The sequence below is a fragment of the Dermacentor silvarum genome, chromosome 9, assembly GCF_013339745.2.
Source record: "Dermacentor silvarum isolate Dsil-2018 chromosome 9, BIME_Dsil_1.4, whole genome shotgun sequence".
Lineage (NCBI taxonomy): Eukaryota > Metazoa > Arthropoda > Arachnida > Ixodida > Ixodidae > Dermacentor > Dermacentor silvarum.
In genome coordinates this window covers 40,988,114-41,007,670 of record NC_051162.1, presented here as the reverse complement: position 1 = coordinate 41,007,670, position 19,557 = coordinate 40,988,114, and the positions used below count along the sequence as shown (strand labels likewise).

Below are 19,557 nucleotides of genomic sequence, written 5' to 3'. Positions count from 1 at the left end.
CACTTGCGGCGTCTCCCACGTGAACTCGACGTCGGCCTTCGTGAGCTACGTCAGTGGCTCGGTGATCCGTGGCTAGGCGATCCGATCAGTGGCTCACCGACTGTGTTCGCCGCTACCGTTCTCATTCGAGTGTAACTGATTCTTTATTGGGCGAACCTGAGCCCACAAAAGCAAGTTACACTAGAAGCACAACGATAGCGGCGAACACAGTCGGCGATCGTCGAAATCTGATCAGCGACGAAACACGCCGGCTTTTATACATGAGTCATCGAAGGTTCTACAGTAATCCCTGGTGCCCGCATGTCTTTCAGAAAGTGCTAGACAATTCGCGTCGTTCATACAATCACATTGCATAAGCGTCGGTGACAACAGACAACGGATAACGCATTGGTAATGTTCGAGAAACTTTCGATACATGCAGGCGCGTCCTGCGCCGAGCGATAACGTTTAACATTTCTTAGCCAGTGAAAAAGCGGCCACCGGCGAAAGGTAAACAAGTACACGCGTCACTATATACAGGGTGTCCCAGCTAAAAGTAGCCAATGTTTTAAAAACGACGGAGTGTGCTAGGAGGCTCAAACCAACTAAATATTGTTGAGGATCGCGTGTCCTAGTCTGCAGTATTCATTCTGTTTTGCAAAATCAATTAATTAGTATAATTTATTTGCCTAACTTATTAAATATTGGTTTAACCAAGAAAGTTCCAATACAAAAGATGTATATCACATATAAAAATGGCCGACTGAAGTGTTTGCAACTAAGTACCATTGATGGTGGTGGCGTGGAGCATAGGTAGAACACCCGGCTTCTAATCTGAAGGTCATAAGTGCGAATCCTCGTCCAGTCCACCACATTTTCACGCATGGAGTGACGCCTGACACCGCCCAAAAAATCGCCGAGAGCTAGTGGGGCTACATTAGTCCAGGTGCAACCAAATTAGGAAGGCCCACCAAGCTTCAACAAAGGCACTCCATCACCAGAACAGGAATTGGCCTCACTGGTGCAGTATTCAGCCACTACCTCCCTCATGACTCCTACAATTAACTCATGGCCCTCAGTCTCCAGCGGCAGCGGAGCACCTGACCAAGGCGGCGGTTAGACCCGCGACATGGCAGAGGGTGCTAAGAATTGCTGGGTCCTGACAGAGCGCCACTGGAAACTGATAATGGCAACGTTGAACACGCGCACCCTATCGAATTAGGCTAGCTTAGCAGGGCTATTTGAAGAATTATCAGGCATTGCCTGGGATATTATTCGCCTTAGTGAGGTTAGAAGTACTGGTGAGGCTTATACAGTCCTGGCTAACGGCCACGTCCTCTGCTACAGAGGCCTTCCAGATAAGAGAGAACTTGAAGTAGGATTTCTAGTCCATAAGGACATAGCAGGCAACATTGATGAACTCTACAGCATTATTGAAAGGGTAGCAGTCGTCCTAATAAAGCTGAATCATCATCATGAGCCTATATTTATGTCCACGCCCCAACCTCCAGTCACGACGATGAAGAACTAGAACAGTTTTATGAAGATGTTGAATTAGCAATGAGAAGAGTGCAAACGCAGTATACTGTAGTCATGGGAGACTTCAATGCAAAGGTGGGGGAAAAGCAGGCTGGTGACTAAGCAATTGACAACCGCGGGATCGGTTCTAGGAACGCTAGTGGAGAGATGTTGGCAGAGTTCGCGGAAAAGAATAGGCTCCGAATAATGAGTACCTTCTTCAGGAAGCGCAGCAACAGGAAGGGGACCTAGAAAAGCCCTAAGGGAGAAACAAGGAATGAAATAGATTTCATGCTATCTGCCGATCCCAGCATAGTGCAGAATGTAAAAGTGTTAGGTAGGTTAAAGTGCAGAGACCATAGGTTAGGGAGGTCTAGGTTTTCTCTCAATTTGAAGAGAGAAAGAACAAAACTCGGCAAGAAGAAACAGGCCAACCTGGACGCAATAAGTGTAAAAGCAGACCAGTTCAGGCTGGTGCTCGCAAACAAATATGCAGCTTTAGAACAGAAAGATGAAGACAACATAGATTAATTGAATGAAACCTTAACTAGATTAATCTCAGAAGCAGCAATTGAAATGGTAGGTAAGCCACCAAGGCAACCAGAAGGTAAGATCTCCCAAGTAACAAAGGACCTAATAAAGAAACGGCAAAACATGCAACTGTCAAACGCAATAGATCAGATAGAATTCGCTGAACTGTCGAAACTGATGAACAAGAAGAAAGTAAAGGATATCCGAAATTAAAACGTGCTAAAGATTAAGGAAGCAGTAAAATATGTACGCAGCATGGAATCAGAGAGAAGAAAACTTGGCATAGGACAAGGCAAAATGTATGCACTGAAAAATAAGCAGGGTAATATCATCAGCTATTTCGATGACATAGTAAAAGCAGCGGAATAATTTTATACTGACCTGTACAGTTCCCAGAGCATCCAAGCTACTTTCATTCGAAGTAGTGATGAACAGGATACAGATGCTCCTACTATAACTAGCGATGAAGTTAAAAGCTTTGAAAGACATGACCAGGAGAAAAGCTGCTAGAGAAGACGGAATAACAGTCTATTTAATCAAAAATGGTGGAAATACATCATGCTTGAAAAGCTTGCGGCCCTTTGTACGCAATGCCTCACGACTAAAAGTGTACAAGAAAGCTGGAAGAACGCCAACATTATACTCATTCATAGGAAGGGAGACGTTAAAGAATTGAAAAATTACAGACCCATTAGCTTGCTTTCAGTATTGTATAAAATATTCACCAAGATAATTTAAAATAAAATCAGGGCAACACTTGACTTCAGCCAACCAAGAGAACAGGCTGGCTTCAGGAAGGGATATTCAACGATGAATGATATCCATGTCATAGATAGAGAAATCTGCGGAGTACAATCGACCTCTCTATATGGCTTTCATAGATTATGAAAACGCATTTGACTCAGTATAGATACCAGCAGTCATATAGGCATTGCGTAATCAAGGAGTAGAGGAGGTTTACGGAATATCTTGGCAAATATCTACAGGGATTCCGCAGCTACCTTGGTTCTCCACAAGAAAAGTAGAAAGTTACCTATCGAGAAAGGGGTCAGGCAAGGAGACACAATCTATACAATGCTATTCACTCCATTCTTGGAAGTATTCAAGCTTTTAGACTGGTAAGGCTTAGGAGTAAGGATAAACGGCGAATACCTCAGCAACCTTCGCTTTGCAGATGACATTGTCCTATTCAGCAACAACGGGGATGAATTACAAAAAATAATTGAGGACCTAAATCGAGAAAGTGTAGGAATTGGGTTGAAGATGAATATTCAGAAGACAAGGATAATGTTGAATAGGCTGGCAAGGGAACAAGAATTCAGGATCGCCAGTCAGCCTCTAAAGTCTGTAAAGGAGTACGTTTATCTAGGTCAATTACTCACAGGGGACCCTGATCATGAGAAAGAAATTTACATAAGAATAAAATTGGGTCGGAGTGCCTACGGCAGGCATTGCTAAATCATGACTGGGAGCTTACCACTGTCGTTGCAAAGAAAAGTGTACAATGATTGAATTCTACCGGTGCTAACATATGGGGCAGAAACTTGGAGGTTAACAAAGAAGCTCGAGAACAAGTTAAGGACCGCAAAAAGAGCGATGGAACGAAAAATCTTAGGAGTAACGTTAAGAGACCGGAAGAGAGCGGTGTGGATCAGAGAACAAACGGGGATATCCGATATTCTAGTTTACATTAAGCGGAAGAAATGGAGCTGGGCAGGCCATGTAATGCGTAGGATGGATAACCGGTGGACCATTAGGGTTACAGAATGGATACCAAGAGAAGGGAAGCGCACTCGAGGACGGCAGAAAACCAGGTGGGATGATGAAGTTAGGAAATTTGCAGGCGCAAGTTGCAATACGCTAGCGCAAGACAGGGGTAATTGGAGATCGCGGGGAGAGGCCTTCGTCCTGCAGTGGACATAAATATAGGCTGATGATAATGATGACAAGAAGCTCCTACAATGGTACTTAGTTGCAAACACTTCAGTTGGCCATTTTTAAATATGAGCTACAACTTTCCTATTTGCACTTTTCGGGGAAGGCAATATATAAAAAGTTCGGCATTAGTTTGTACTAATTAATTGACTTTGCAAAACAAAAAAATACCGCAGACTAGGACACGCGATCCTCGACACCACTGAGTTGGTTTGCGCCTCCTAGCACACTCCATCGTTTTTAAAACATTGGCTACATTTAGCTGGGACACCCTGTATAACATACCGAATAACTATATTTATAACTTCAAAAGACGTAAAAGAATTGCTGAGTGTTGCTAATGATACACAACACAAATAAACAAGTGGAGCTTATTGAACTCATTAACTAATAATACTGCCAAAATAAAAGGCGTGCTTTTTTTCAGTCAAAGAACAAAAAGCAGCGCATCGATGGACATCTAAGAATAGGTACTTATTTCACAGACATAGTACCATGGGTTAAATGCTTTTGGCGTAATTTTCCAAGAGAATATGCTGTGGAATGACCTTGCTAACAATATTGCTCACAAAGTTGCCCGAGTTGTTGGAATACTAATGAGATTACGCTTCCTTTTACCATTAAGAGTGAAGTTCCTACTTTCTAATTCTATTTTTGATCTGATGTTAACTATTGTCACCTCGTATGGGGCAACACGACTTGAAATCACCTCAACATTGTATATTTATAGCAAAAGAAAGCCATCCGTGCAATTTCAAACTCTTCATTCGATGCCTATAGACGTTTTCACGAGGGCGCTCCCGACGATCTGGCGTGGAGAGTATGTGTCAGTGTTGCCTGTTCGGTCTGGACTGTGAGCTTGCCTTGCGCTTGCATTGCGGAGTGGTAGCTTTCCTTCGATGTTTCCGTTTATTTTTGTCACGAACGACTTACGCTCGTAAATAATGGCATATATACTCATCAAAAGGCTACAGGCCAGCACTGTGCAGTTTATGGGTGCGCAAACAACCAGCGGGAAATAACGATTTTAGGGACTAAGTGTGTCCACAACACAGCACTCCGCGAGACCACTGCCGCGATGTGGTATGTTCACGCTTCGCCGATTTGCTGCATCACCTGAGGACTTGGCATTTCAGTCTAATGAGAACCAATGCACACATCAGTAAAATAACGCATTTTGGTAAACTCTTTTCGGCACATTTCCCAACAGGTTGCGAGAATTGTCAGCTCTTCGATGCAATATTTTCTCGTATGTATAGCAGAGGCTACATTTGTTATTCTTTCAAACACGACTTCATTCCAGTGCCTAATACGGGGGTCACACGGCGCACTTTTTATCGTGATCGAGCCCGATCTGGATCGAATTTCTCGGTCGCGATTGGCTTCTTTGCTCAATCTGTGGAAGGGAGCCAATCGCGGTCGAACATTCCGATCCAGATCAGTCTCGTTCGCTATCAAAAGTGGCCGTGTGACACCGGTATAAGACAAATTGGAGCACTCTGCGAGAGAACTAGTCGGTAAATACACTTCGCAACGATCTGGAAAAATCGTGTCCTATGGAAGATGTATGCAGACCCTGTGTCCACCAAAACATTGTTTCTGCGTTCACACGCACCCTACGCGGCCCTGCCCATAAAGGTAATTAACTTCAACAGTGTGGTGCTGCATCGAGCTCACCCATCTTTGAGCGTTGTCTATGTGCTTGGGCAGCAAGAGAATGCAAAAACGAACGTGTCAACCTCATCAGTGCGGCCTAGCGCCAGTGTTAGAGTTCAGGAACCGTAATGCGCTAACTGTGCGCGGCGTAGAAATGCGCTAAATGAGCCCGCGCAAGTAAGAACGTAAAAAAAAACGGTATTCGCATGGGTACGCGGACAATAGCATCATGCTTGCAAGAATAACAGTAACGAAAAAAAATTCGCACAGTCGATCAAGTGAAATACTTAGCGTGCGTGCAGAGACTGCTTCGCTGACCACTAAGCGCTTTTCACTCACGGTCAGTAGTGGTTTACAGTCATATGCATATGTATTTATTCTACAATTGTTAAGACTCGACATTACTTTATTATGGACATAGCACAGTGATACGGTGTAAGGGAAACAAGAGAAAGAGCAGAGATGGCCCTAACTCTGCAATATTATTGGCTTATTTCGCTTCAGAGATAGCGCACACGAACAATTCTTGCCGTACGCGATATCTTCAATACAAACTTCGCGCACGATCTACGTTAAGGTTCACCGTGAGCGAAGCTTGTTCCAAATTGAGACATTCGAAAGAAAAGCCATTCCAGGTAAACAAACGTAAAATATATGTAAACAAATATATCTTTATAACAAGTCCTGTTATAATCCCTATTGGGATTGACAGTATGTATAAATAAATAAATACTAAAAATAAAAATCTAGCACCTGGGCTGTATCAGTCGCGCTGGCATCTGTGATCACTGCCGCGCGTCGGTTCGCTGCAGGTACCGCGCTGCTCGATCGCCACGCTTTATGCTTTGACATTTGGTTATAAGCACCCTGCACCGCACCAGATCTAATAAATTTTGCATGATTGAGCTGTTCAGTTGCGTCGGAAGCGTATGGAGTAACCACCGCATATCTACCAACCACTGACACGCGTCGTCGGGCTGCCGGCGCCTGGTTCTATAAGCATTGCCCGACAGCTACGTACGCGCCTGCTTTCGCTAAATGAGGCAACCCTCAATCGCGAAACGTAATGGTGATCAGATTCAATCGACGATACGGTCACGTGTGCCCAGCAATAACAATGAAATATACCGCTGATTAGCACGCCAGGTCTCGACGAAGCAGACGCGGCTGCCGCCGCTACTGACGAAGAAACACCACATCCACTGGCTGGGCTTGCTGTTGCCATGGCACACTACACTGAGCGCTCACGCGAGCACGTGAAACATGTAACAAGTCAAGCGGCACAAGACAAGCGAAGCGGAAGAAAACAATCGAAATAATGCGCGGCGAAGATCACACAACCGAAGTGCGGCCGGCCTGCTCTCGCAAGGCGCACAGTCCAAAATGGCGGCGACGCTAGAGGTCGCTCGTGTCGGCCAATGGCGCTGCTCAAACGTCGGTTTGTGAAAAGGTCTCTACTGATCCTCTTTTTTGTCACTTAGATACGAATAACGCCGATAACATCCGTCTACAATACAATTTTACTAAAATGTTTCTTTAACAGAAAGAAAGGTTAGCACTGATTTTCTCGAGTACTTGTCAAGGCTAACATTAAATAAACGCAGTTTCAGTGCACGTCCCAGAGAAACATAGCATATTCCGCACTCAAGAACTAATTACGGGAATCAAATACTGCGCCATGCACGGCCATTTCTACTTAACTGTCTTCTTTAATCGGCACTTCTTATTATTTAAATTAGTGGCCCAAACTTGCCATTCATACTGTTATTCGCGTGTATGCTTGGCGCTTTCCTTTGTGTGTTTTTTCTGATGAATACGCATTCTAAGCGGCAATTGCACAGTGACTTATTTAGTTTTTTTATTTCTCAGATTGGTTATCCTTAAATGAAAAGTGATTTTTGTCTGCATTTTGTTGTTTTCCTGTTCCTGTTGTTATTTATAACTTGTATGACAATTACAATTTCTGCATTCATGTCAATCTTTTGCCGCTGTGCAAACGCAACTTTTTGGAAATTGTCCAGTTTATCCACACAATGTTTATATTTACATAGTTTTACCAATACATGTGTTCATGTCTTGTATTTATGCACGCATTGCTAGGTGTTGCCAAAGAAACCTATAAGGGACACGGACTTAGTCAAGCCGATTTTATGGCTCTTTATATGTGCCCCTGTTATCTGTAGGTTGTATAGATACGAAATGAAGTGCGAAGTTCAACTAGATCCCAAAAAATCAACTGAATGAAAAAAAATCACTCAATATAATGCCCTGTTCTATTACCAGGTCTGTGTACTTCAGAGACACCTGTGAGCCAACATATGTACAGGCGTTAGGATCTATTTGTTTTTATATTACACTGAACAGAGGCGCGCTTGCTGGCACCGCTACTTGTTCGGTAAACATAGACAGATAATCTAGGCCATTTGTTGGTACTCGCATTCAGCACACATGAAACGTATACATATTTTACGTAACACGTATATCAGTAATTGTATCCGCTGAGATTTTAACCAACAAAGCACCAGCCACGCCAAATCCGGGAGGGCAGGCAAGGAAATATTCTCATGAATCAATAAAGTCCCTAGAACCAGATGTTTCTTAGAAGAGCGATCGTGTAATTTTGCCAAATTACACTGAAGTGTGTTCATGACACCCTCCCTGGCAACAGCAATATATTACCTTACGTGCCTTCTTCATTATTACAGATCAATCGGGAAAAAGACTTTCTTATGTATAATTACGGTGCCTCCGAGAACAAAGACCGCTATGGTCAGGTAAGTAATCAGTAGTTTGATTTCGTCTGTGTGGCCGTTTATGTTGAAATGTTATAAGCGGCGCAGAACGATGATGACAGAACTACCGAATTAGAGGACCTGGACGAACTACCAAATGAAGTTTATTCACAGAAAACACTCGCCTTTACACGCAACCACGCGTCACTTAGAGGTCACACACTCAAGAAATAAAACAAGCAAGAAAGATGCAGCGTTTCTCATAATTGCGACGCGGTGCTTTGAATCATGCGATGAGCGTCAATCGCGGCAGTCATCTAAAAACAATTCCTTCTCAAAGAGAGAGAGATAAGCCTTAAGGGAAAGGCAGGAAGGTTAATCAGGCTGAGTGCGGTAGGCTTCACTATGCAGTACCGTGCAGGACGAAAGTGACGGCACGGGTGCATGAAAGGAATTGCGCTTAGCGCATGCATTCGAAGTCCGCCATTAATGTGCTCCTATAAGGCTTACCAATTCGCCCTGGAAACGAGTATGCTTTCTATTTATACACATCCCATTGTTAAGCCCAGCATAAATCTTCTTTTCGCGAGGGGGGAAGCAGTAATCATGCCGGGAAGCATTCCTCGGTGGCTGGTCCTGTCCTCATCTCTCAATTCCCCAACTCATTAACCCTTAATAGGCCGATGAGCTATCCCTCTTTCAAGAAAGGTTTACCATACCATCAAAAATGCTATGAATCTTATTCAGTAACTCTTACGGCGTTCGTCGTTCTCTAGTGCAGACCTGGTAAAACAAACTCATAATACTGCGCATTCTCCAACCGGGGCCGCAACGTTACCTCAACGACTGGTAGAATCTCGTCTCTACCGGTACTGCAAAAATAATATTTCACCCTAATTTATTAGTCGATGGTGAAACGGTGTCTGACGATTATGAGAAGCCGTGCTCTCGTAATTCCTATTTTAAATCCGCGTTTTCTTCCGCATACATCAGTCCACTACCTGAAATACATGAAATAGCCTATGGGCATATGCCCATGATTACTGTCACTTATAACGGGGTTCTGAAACTGCTCTCCATCAAAAAAGAAAGAAAAAAATGCTGGAGGTCCTGATCGTATCCCTCCACAGGTGATTAATACTTCCTGTCAAGAAATTGCTTATTTCTTAGCAATTTGTTTAATAAATCATTACACAGCCGTTCAATTCCGGCACAATGGAAAGTAGCCGATGTGGTACGAATCCATAAAAAGTTAAGCAAGTTCCACGCTTGTGAAATCCGATGAAACAGCGCAGCTCTCCAAGCGTGGGTATATAGCCTAGTGGGTATGACGCTCGCCTTCGGACCGTGAGTACCGGGGCTCAAATCCTGCCTCCCCGAAAAAGTTAATATTGTTCTTATTTCTCGCTTTCTTTCTTTATTTCTCTCTTACTTTCTAGCTCTGTCTTTCTTTCTCTTTCTTGCTCTCTCTCAGGCTCTCATTTTCTCGTTCTCTCGCCCATAGCAAGTTGTGGTACAATCGTCGGTACAATGCAACCATACGGTTCCCATAGTAGATATTCTGCACACGTGGGTGTATAGCGCCAATAAAGAAGGAAAATGACACTCGCCTTGGAACTGGGGGTACTCGGGCTCGAATCCCAAGAAAGTTCAATGTGTTCGCTCTCTGTCTGTCTCTCTTTCTTTCTCTCTCTGCACCCCCTCTCCTCCTCTGCTCTGCTTTCACTCTCTCCCAGCTTACGCTCTCCCAGCTTCGCGATGCTTCGCACGACAACGATACCAGCCTAGCGATGCATTAATAGTTCCGCTGTAAAAGTTGTCTCAAAAGTAAAATACAGAACTACAGGCCCATCTCTATAACATGCGTGTGTTGCAATGTAATCGAACACATCATCTAAAGTGCTGTGTTGAAGCACTGTCAAAGCAATAATTTCTTTTCGAGTGCCCAACATGGATTCAGGCCTGGCTTGTCATGTACCACTAAATCGGCAGAATTCTGCCATGATCTCTTTTACTCTTTGGACTTACGTTACCAGACAGACTGTGTATTATTGGACTTCCGAAAGGCCTTTGATACCGTTCCTCATGGCTTCCTGTTACATACATTTTCATGTCCCTTCATTCATCCTGCTAAAGTCGATTGAATGAGCACTAAATTATTTGACTGGGCCTTTGGAGCATGTCTTCATCAACGGAGCTAAATCAACTGGTGTCACAGTAACTTCTGGCGTGCTCCAAGAGTCTGCGGGCTGTTATAATTTTTCGTGTATGTAAATGATGTTGTCCGAAGACTTCACTGCGAAGCCCGATTGGATGGAGACGACTGTGTAACACTAGAGACATACAAAATGATGATGACATTAGCTGCCTACAAAGGGATTTAAACACAACTAAGAGTTGGTGCTTGAACATTGGCATGTCTTTGAACAGTGCAAAATGTCATGTCCGGTCTTTCACCCATAAAATTCTCCCTGTGAGGTCCGTTTATAATTCGGATGCACTGCCGATTGAACGGGTTGAGCATTACAAATATCTGGTGTGTACTTTTCAGAAAATTTGGCCTGGAATAAACATATTGAATATCTCACCTCAAGGTCATCAAGAATTAGGCGTAATTTTCGTGAAGCCCGCAAAAGTGTAAAAGAGCAGCTTTAGAACACAAATGTTCGCACAATACTCGAGTACGCTTGGGCGACTTGGGAGCCTGAAACCTCATATCACATAAACCAACTTGAACGCATTCGAAGCCAGGTTTGTTTCTGAAAATTACAACTTCCACAGTAGTATTACATTTATTAAAGATAAACTTGGCTAGGAAACACTAGCACAAGGTTGCATAGCAACGAAATTAGAACTTTTGTTACGAATTTACTTTGATATCACAGGAATAGACAAGACCTTGTGCATTTTACCACCCCAATTCCATTTCTTTCTGATGTGATCACGAGTATAAAGTTCTTGAAAAACAGTGTCACACGGATGTGTCCCGCAAATAATTTGCCCGCTTGCTTCAGCGTACTGGAATAAGCTTCTTAAGAGTATTCTTCGATGTAAAACGTGCTCTGAGTTTCTGTTGTTCTTATCGGCTAACCTGTCGTAAGCGCATATCACTGCACTTCGCTCGATAAACCAATCTTTCCTTTTGCAGGATATGAATGCGCCTGTCAGCCTGTTGTGACGCTTTTTCTTTTGTCTCTGTTTTTTTTTTTTGAGTTTGTACCTTGCTGTCTGCTTTTTGAATCAGCTCATGTTTATTATGTTTGCCTTTCGCTACGAATGTCCCCCCCCCCCCCCCCCCCACCACCAATAATGCCCTTGTGGCGCTGCAGGTACTTGCTTAAATAAATAAATAAATAAATAAATAAATAAATAAATAAATAAATAAATAAATAAATAAATATTTCAGAAGCTTTGATTCAAACTCAAAAACTAAAGAACTACTCAACGCAGCATTATCTCGCAAAAAATAACTCCTAAGCGACTGCCGCAGTGCGTTCTCAAGATTTTGCGACCAGCGCAATCCTCCTATAACATGGCACCCTCACGTTAGTCGCGCCGCAACGCCGAGAGCCGGCGACACTTTTACATAAGGTCTATGCTTGCATTTAGCGGATTATGATAGTTTTACAAACTGCACACTTTATAGATTGGTGAAAAAAACAAACTCGGCGCAGTCTTATGCTCTGCATTGTTTTCTCAAGACATAATATACTGAATTGTACTCAACAGAATATACTGAATTTTAAAACATTTCCTGTTAGAAATGTAGTCTTTCAGTTGGATTTCTCAAAGAGATGGACACTACATGCACAATAAATCAAAATCCGTATTTGACTAATTACCAAAAATTCTCTAATTACATTTTTGATAATTACACTATCACTATCTACCAAAACCAATTAGAAATGCCGGTGAAATACTTCCTTCGAAACGGAAAGAAACATGTGAACATATCACAAGTCAACACGGCAGTTTTACATGCCGTTTTTAATTTCGTTTTGCTATTTATACACTATGAGCTAATTATCCATATGTCTCCATGACTGCATTACGATATATAATTATTAGTAGTCTTCTCATTGTAATAGCTTATCATGTTTGCTATGTCTGTTACGCAATCCATTTCATGTCACCTTTACTAATCTGCAATATTTGGAATATACATGAAATTATGTAAGTCTCAGTCTACGCTATCACATATTCACGTATTGCCTACATTTCTTTCAAGGCTTGGGGAAGCTCGGTAAGTCGCGGTTAAGAATTTTTTTGCCACCCTCAGATTCTCACAAAAAATGAGCTAAAATAAACTCATTGGTTGCCGAATTCATTGATTATTTGATGGATAAAGTGATTGATCGATTGATTGATTTTGCTTACGTCTTCATGCTGCACGTGCTTGCAGGAAACGCCTCCTGCTTACGACGTGGATCGCATTACAGTTCCGATAGCACTGTTCTCGTCAGAGGGAGACACGATCGCCGATCCAAAAGATGTGTCTCTCCTTGCTGAAAGGCTGGGTTCGAGGTTACTCTTCAACCACGTGGTGCCACCCAAAGACTTCCGTCACCTAGACTTCGCGTTCGGCTACCAAGCAACGGACTTCCTCCACAAGATCATGATCGAGACAATCGAAAAGTACGCCGGCACGAGCGCGTAACCGGAGCAACGATGACCCGCCAACGACTGCAATAACAGTCGACTCGAAGTTCACTAAATAAACGGTAACAGTGCTTACTTACAGCCATATTCTGATGAGGTTTGAAAGTAGAAGAAACAGACATTTTCATTATTATGTGGGTGGTACATTTTCTATATTACCTACGCCGCGTCTATACCCCACTATGTTCAGAATCTCGTTTATTTTACGAGGAAGCCTATTTTATTGTGGTTGCAGTCAGTAAATAAACAAAATAAATTCTGGGATTTAACATGCCAGTGCAACGATCTGATTATGACGAACGCTGTAGTGGGGTACTGGGAATTATTTTGGCCCCCTAGGATTATTTGTGGGCACGTAGATTGAAAACTAAGTTGTACAGTGCACGAGCATTTATGCATATCGCGCCTATGAAATGAAGTCGCCGCGGCCATCATCGAACCCAGGACCTCCCGCTCAGCAGCACGACGCCATACCCCCTGGGCTACCGGGACAGGTTTTTGATATGAAGGGGTCAAAGAGCCCATTTGAGCAAAAAAGCCGGCGTCTGTCGTCTGTAGCAACGAAACGGCACCTAAGCTCGCATTGCCACTGGCTGCGATGCCACATCACGAGCGCGTGTCGATGGAGTAGCGCGGGCGAAAGGGCACACCTGCTGCGGCGCTAGTGCGCCACGTGTTGCGTGAGGGGAGAGGACATCGCCGTCCGCTTCGCTCTCACCCTCGGAAGCCTGTGTTATCCGCGGGTTCCTCGTCTGCGCAAGCTCTCGCCTGTGTTCTGACTGCGCCTCGGTAAGCACAAATCAAAACGCGCCAGTGAGACGAATATGTCTCAACTTGTCGTGATAGCACTGATCAAACTGGTTACATCGCGTTTCGCAACACACTCTGTGCAACCGCCACATCAGTGTACAAGAAGTAGCTTCATACAAGGTATATTCGCTTGGCGTTTATTTGACTGCCGCAACTCGCTTCTCGCAGTACTTTCTCGATCCATGGGGCGACAGCGGATACCTGCATCTCCCAGTCGCACCAAGCAAGTCATTCATGGAATCTGTAGCCTGTTTAACGGAGAGCCTTGCTCCCTCTTCATTAAACTGCTCAGCAGTACTGAGCTGTTAAACAAGATAAGAATAACCCATGTCGAGAAAAAGAAGCGATGTCCTACATTTGCCATGGTACAGCGGTGAACATTGAGGATGCCAGAGAAACAGGTGTGCGATAACCCTTCTCTATTGATACTAGCCCTGCGTTAGTATAATGTCGTGTTGGGCAATATTAGTGAAGATCATCTTTATCAGCCTATATTTATGTCCACTGCAGGACGAAGGCCTCTCCCTGCGATCTCCAATTACCCCTGTCTTGCGCTAGCTGATTTCAACTTGCGCCTGAAATTTTCTAACCTCATCATGCTACCTAGTTTTCTGCCGTCCTTGACTACGCTTCCCTTCTCTTTGTACCCATTCTGTAACTCTAATAGTCAATGCAGGATTTTAAAAGGCCGTATATCTGCACTGACTCACGCGCGGCCGTCAGGGCTTTCCCTTCGGGAATGGTTGCGAGACAGGCGGAGGCGCATCTGAAGAGCAAGTCCAGAACTAATTTTGACCCCGTGCATTACGTTACGTGGTCCCCCGCTCACATGGGTGACAACGTGCTGCCGGGCCGCCCGAACCCCAATGAGATTGCTTACCGCCATGCGCGAGAATTCACGCGCCGCGACGGCGGTGAGGCTTCATTGGATCCGGAGGAGCTCGGCCAGGGACCCCTTATTAACATTCCATGAGATCGTCTCCCACTATAAAGAGGAACGCAGGCGCTTCCCGCCTCCACACCCAAATCTATGTAGAGCTTAATCATCACGCTTAGGATGCTTCAGACGAGGTCATATCCCTCGCAAAGTTTCCTAAGCAGGATAAACACAGAAATTGATCCACAGTGCCCGGATTGTGGGGAGGAGTTTAGCACTCTAGCACATATGCTCTGGCAGTGTCCTGCGTTACGGGATACGTCACTCACCAGCGAACAGGACTGGGACGAGGCCATCTCTAGTACGGAACTCAAGCTCCAGTTCATGGCCGTCCAGAACGGAGAGGCTTGGTCTCCCGATTCCGACATGGGAGTAGCAAGCGGCGAGCCGGGGGCCCCAACGGGTCTCCGCCGGCTAGTCCCTCAGGACCTCAATAAAAGTTCATTGTCTGTCTGTTTTAGCACCGTTGTACATATAGCATTGAATTTATTGAAGACAAGCACAAGCACAAGTATCATTTCTGTTTCGCATCTTAACCACTGGTTTATACAAAGGATATATACTTTAAAGAAGAATGTATAACTGCTACATCGTGCAAAAACAATAAATGTATTCACAATGAGAAGGAACGCAAGGTATAACTCTAATCCGAGCTCCTTCAGGCTGAACCGAACATTTATCTGAATTAATTCGATATCGTCACAGAGAAATACCTCGTTCTTTAACTTCATCACGCTGCATTCACAGAAAAGCAAAGCCGCTCGGCAAATGAACACGGTATTCGTAGTTTTCTTCGCCTAAGCTGATGGTCGTGGCTGCTGTGTTGGTATGTCGCCAAGTTCATCGACCCTTTCCGATCGGGATCTCGACGCCGATGCCCACTGCGCCTTGAGGCCTGCCTTTGTACGTCTTGCCGTCGATGCGGGTCGCACCGTGCGATACTCCGCCAGAGGCCACCACCCGAGTGCCGTCCCTGCCTCGATACACGTCATACTCGCCGCGGACAGAACCGCCCACGTTGAAGTTGCGGTGGTTGCGGCCTCCACCCGAAGCCTCCACGCTGAAGCGGTGCTGCAGAAAGACGGGGTAAGCAACCTTCACCCTCCATGTAATAAGAAGGCTTGTTTACGTAGCAAATGTGCTTCATCAGGGCCGAAAGTACCCTACAATATGTTTTTTTTTTCTTTTTTGCGTAACTTCACAGCGTGATTACGCAGAGCAATATCACTAACACCTTGATAATGACACAATAATGTTTTGATGACACTATCAAGCACTCTGGCGCTGATGGCATAGATCAGTGGCATTTTTTAAAGTTTATATAAACAACAGCCCTGATTAAATATGTTACAAGCTAAAGAAGTCAGTAGCCCCTCCTCTGTCGAGGAGATGGAGGTTAGCGAAGCTTTTCGTATGTTTCTTTGGTGTTCCTGCGAACGAATTGCACTGACGAGTGCCACCGTGTCTTCGAACTACAACCGGTGACACGCACTGCAGCCGGCTCCGAAGTTCCGGTTGATAAAGTCGCGTTGAAACCTGGCCGTCACACCATGGAAGTTGGCGCTAGCGTTGCCGAGGCATGCACCACGGTGGTCGGATTCCTGGGGGGCTAGACGACGCTGATGTTTTATCTCAACATCGCGCATCCTCAACTAGGGATCCGCGAGCTTTGCTAACGTTTTTCCTGGGCTTCGGAAGCCCTCACGCTGGAATCGGAACTTCAACGAGGTGCCCTTTCCCGAGTGCGTTCATTCTGGATGGATATCCATGAAATTTCTTCAAAATTAAATCTGTCCGTCACGTAAGACAATGAAGTGCTCATACCCCCGTAACCGCGGCCACCCCATTACGACTAGATAAGAGAAGTGAAGTTCTGCGAGCAGGCTGTGGAAGCAGAAGACGACGACGAACGCGGGAGCATTGGCACAAGCGCGTGTCGGGCACGAACCAGCTGTGGAGTTGTGAGAGCAGCTGGTTTTGTAGCGTTAGCTACACTGGCCTAGCCAAGCCCGTTTCGCGCGGCACATCAATAGCCGTGCTGCGCATGCGCAAGGGTCAGTGATGTCACACGGCATGCGCACCGGAGCCACCGGAGCCGGCACCTCTCGCGCACTCCGCCGCCGCCGCGCGCGGATCACCGGCGCCGGTCTGCGCATTTCAGAGGAGTGACGTCGTAGCCGTGGTAGGCGCACTGGCGCCGGCGCGCGCTCGCTGTGCAGTCGCCGTCTGACACTGCGCTGGAGCCGCTGCGCTTCTGACTGGCGTTTGCCAGTGTGGTATAGCCATGGAGAAGGAGAGCGCAAATGCTGCTCAACAGCGCAGAAGAACGGAGAAGCTTGACTCATAAGAATAATCTTATCTTAAGAATAATCTTAAGAATAAGCTAAGAATAATCAGCTGAACCTTTGCTAACGCTACGTATATCCTGGCATAGCCGAGCTAAGCCACTGCAACATTTTTTTAGCGTTACATCGCCGGCGCAGGCTAGCGTATACAAGCTTCGCTTGAAATAAAGGCTTTGCAACAACGATATACAAAGAAGAAAGAGAACACATATTTCCTGTTGTGGGGCCACGGCGCAATAGTTTGTCAATGAAGAAACACAAGCAACCCAGCTATTGACTTTAGCAGACTTTTTTTTTAACCGCGAAGCTGTTTAAGCCAGCGGTAATTTGTGGTGCTTAGCAAAACTACCAAGAAAGGAAGGAATAAACTTTCTTGCCGAGGCGGGATTCGAACCCGCGTACCCCCGGTCCCAAAGCGAGCGTCGTAACCACTATAGGCTACACAGCCACATCTGCAGAGCATGCATTTATGTTATCCATATGATTGCGTTCGAGCGTCGTCGTCTTCGTCCACAGCTGGCACGTTCGTAGGCTCGTGCTCTGCGAGGTGAAGAGGTTTTGCGCGCTATGAGAGCGAGAGATAGACGCATTAACGGACCGGGTCTCCTGGAACGTAGTGTCGGCATTGGTACGTGGTGTCGCTGTTGCAAGTTGCGCTATGCAACGCGCAGTGATGGTCGTAAGTTCGAGACACGTGGACACGTGAAAAGAAATTATCAACATCATGAGTAATGAGATGAAAAGTTCGCGTGCTCTTCCGGAAAATGCTAGGCTACGATCGCCCAGCTGCGCTGTTTCAATCGTTGCACGGCCGAGTGTAAAGTTAAGCGGTTTTTTTTTTCTGTAGCGATTGCTGAAAAATAAAAAAACACCCCACGCTGCCGCATGTAGCGGTATATTTGTGTAGCTGCAAAAGTAATCTTACTTTAGGTTTAGAAGGTATTATGAAACGCGAATATATTATAAAAAAATGTAAGGCAACATTTCCTCAGGAACATTTCCGTACATCATTTACAATACTGCTCTATTATTATAACCGAAGAGTAAGCACTAAGTCTTCAGAGAAAGAAATTTCGCACACCACTGCGACATGGATCAGGCACTTACTCGTGGAGGAGGGGGCTGAAAGTTGAAGTTGAATCTCCTCCTCTGTAACAGAAAAAAACGGAAGACCATCAACCATTCGCCGGCTTGCGAGAGCCGAAGAAGGCGTTCATAATAAACAATTAAAAGGCAGAGAGAGAGCTATGTCGAACACGAATAATTTACTCCTTGGTATTTGGCGTAATAGCTCTCCGTTTAAGTAACCTCCGTTATGAACTAAATGGACAAAGTAGCATTCGCATAACTTCTATCTCCGATAATGCGCAAGCGATTTACAAGACTGCGCCCTCTTTGAAAACATAGAAATGTAGAATTTTAAGGCATGTGTATTTCAAATACAGTTATGAAATTCGCTGTAGCTTAAGCACCGTTAGACGGCACATACTGATACAATGTCCCCTCTGCCGAGTCTAACCATTCTCCCTATAATGCGCATTCTCGAATGCTCAGAAGCTACGTACCTGAGCATTGGCCACAGCTAGAGCTGAAATAAGAAGACAAAGTGTGAGTGCCAAACACAAAGTAATTATCACAAATATGCGAAAAATGTCTAACAATATGATTTCAGTAATTACCTGTGAGCGCCAATAACAAAGCAAATGTGGCAGGACGAGCCATGGCAGAGAGTATAGTTATGAGTGAAGCTCGAAGACCACAGGACAGGAATTCTGTTGGTGCAGGACCGGCACGCTTTATATATATACAGTAGTTGAGACATTGCCTCAGCATTAGTTACGTACGCAGCGTATCCTGGAAAATCTGTAGATATGTACACCGTGGTAAAACCCGCTTGAGGAAACAGCAAGGAAACTACAAGTACTGACACCAACGCGGAACAAGCAGGACTAGGTTTCTCGAAAGATATCGAATGTCGGCGAAGAGCCCAAAGGCCCAAATGAGTAGAATGCATGCAACCTTGCCAGGTTTTTCCTACTCAATGGGCGCTTCTGCCTCCGTTAAATTCCCCAGCCCATTTGAGCACTGCTTTCTTTAGCTCTGTTTATTTCGTAGATCACATAGTTTCAAAGCAGGGTGCAACTAGAACATGTCGTTGAGACCCGTGTTACAAAGCTTCTCGGCTTGCTAGTTTTGTTGGGTGCGGGCGTGCGCGTTCCGTGGGAATTCCGTATCGTTGCCAGCGGGGCAAGTTCCGCCGACTCGTTTTGGCGTTCCCACGTCACTCATCGACGACGAGAAGAGCGGTGTCGCTTACACCGTGATAAAGGGCCCGCGATAACCGTGCTGACGGCTCCGGGACGCGTGTAGAGTGGGTGATCCTAATGAGCTTGCTCTCAAAATGTTTTCCTCTCCTTCTAGGCGCAGCAAAGGATCCCCGATTAGAATGACCTCT

The 19,557-nt window shown here is 45.1% G+C and overlaps 2 protein-coding genes across 4 annotated transcripts in view; one reads left to right on the top strand and one right to left on the bottom strand.

Annotated features, from left to right (window-relative positions):
* LOC119465213 (lipase member M-like) overlaps positions 1–13,146 on the top strand; it is an 84,667-nt gene extending 71,521 nt beyond the window's left edge. For all 3 annotated transcript variants that reach the window (XM_037726006.2, XM_049656541.1, XM_049656540.1), the window contains exons 9-10: positions 8,325–8,393; positions 12,754–13,146. In XM_037726006.2, coding sequence (XP_037581934.1) covers positions 8,325–8,393; positions 12,754–13,008 — 324 coding nt within the window. In that variant the 3' untranslated portion in view covers positions 13,009–13,146. The remainder of the gene's footprint in view (positions 1–8,324; positions 8,394–12,753) is intronic.
* A 2,269-nt stretch (positions 13,147–15,415) lies between these two features.
* On the bottom strand, positions 15,416–18,866 carry LOC119464716 (uncharacterized). Its single transcript, XM_037725690.2, has 4 exons — positions 18,782–18,866; positions 18,668–18,690; positions 18,210–18,251; positions 15,416–15,828 (listed from the first exon to the last, which is right to left on the bottom strand). Exons 1-4 carry the CDS (start codon positions 18,822–18,824, stop codon positions 15,598–15,600), a joined length of 339 nt encoding a protein of 112 aa, XP_037581618.1. The 5' UTR covers positions 18,825–18,866; the 3' UTR covers positions 15,416–15,597.
* Between the last annotated feature and the right edge of the window lie 691 nt (positions 18,867–19,557).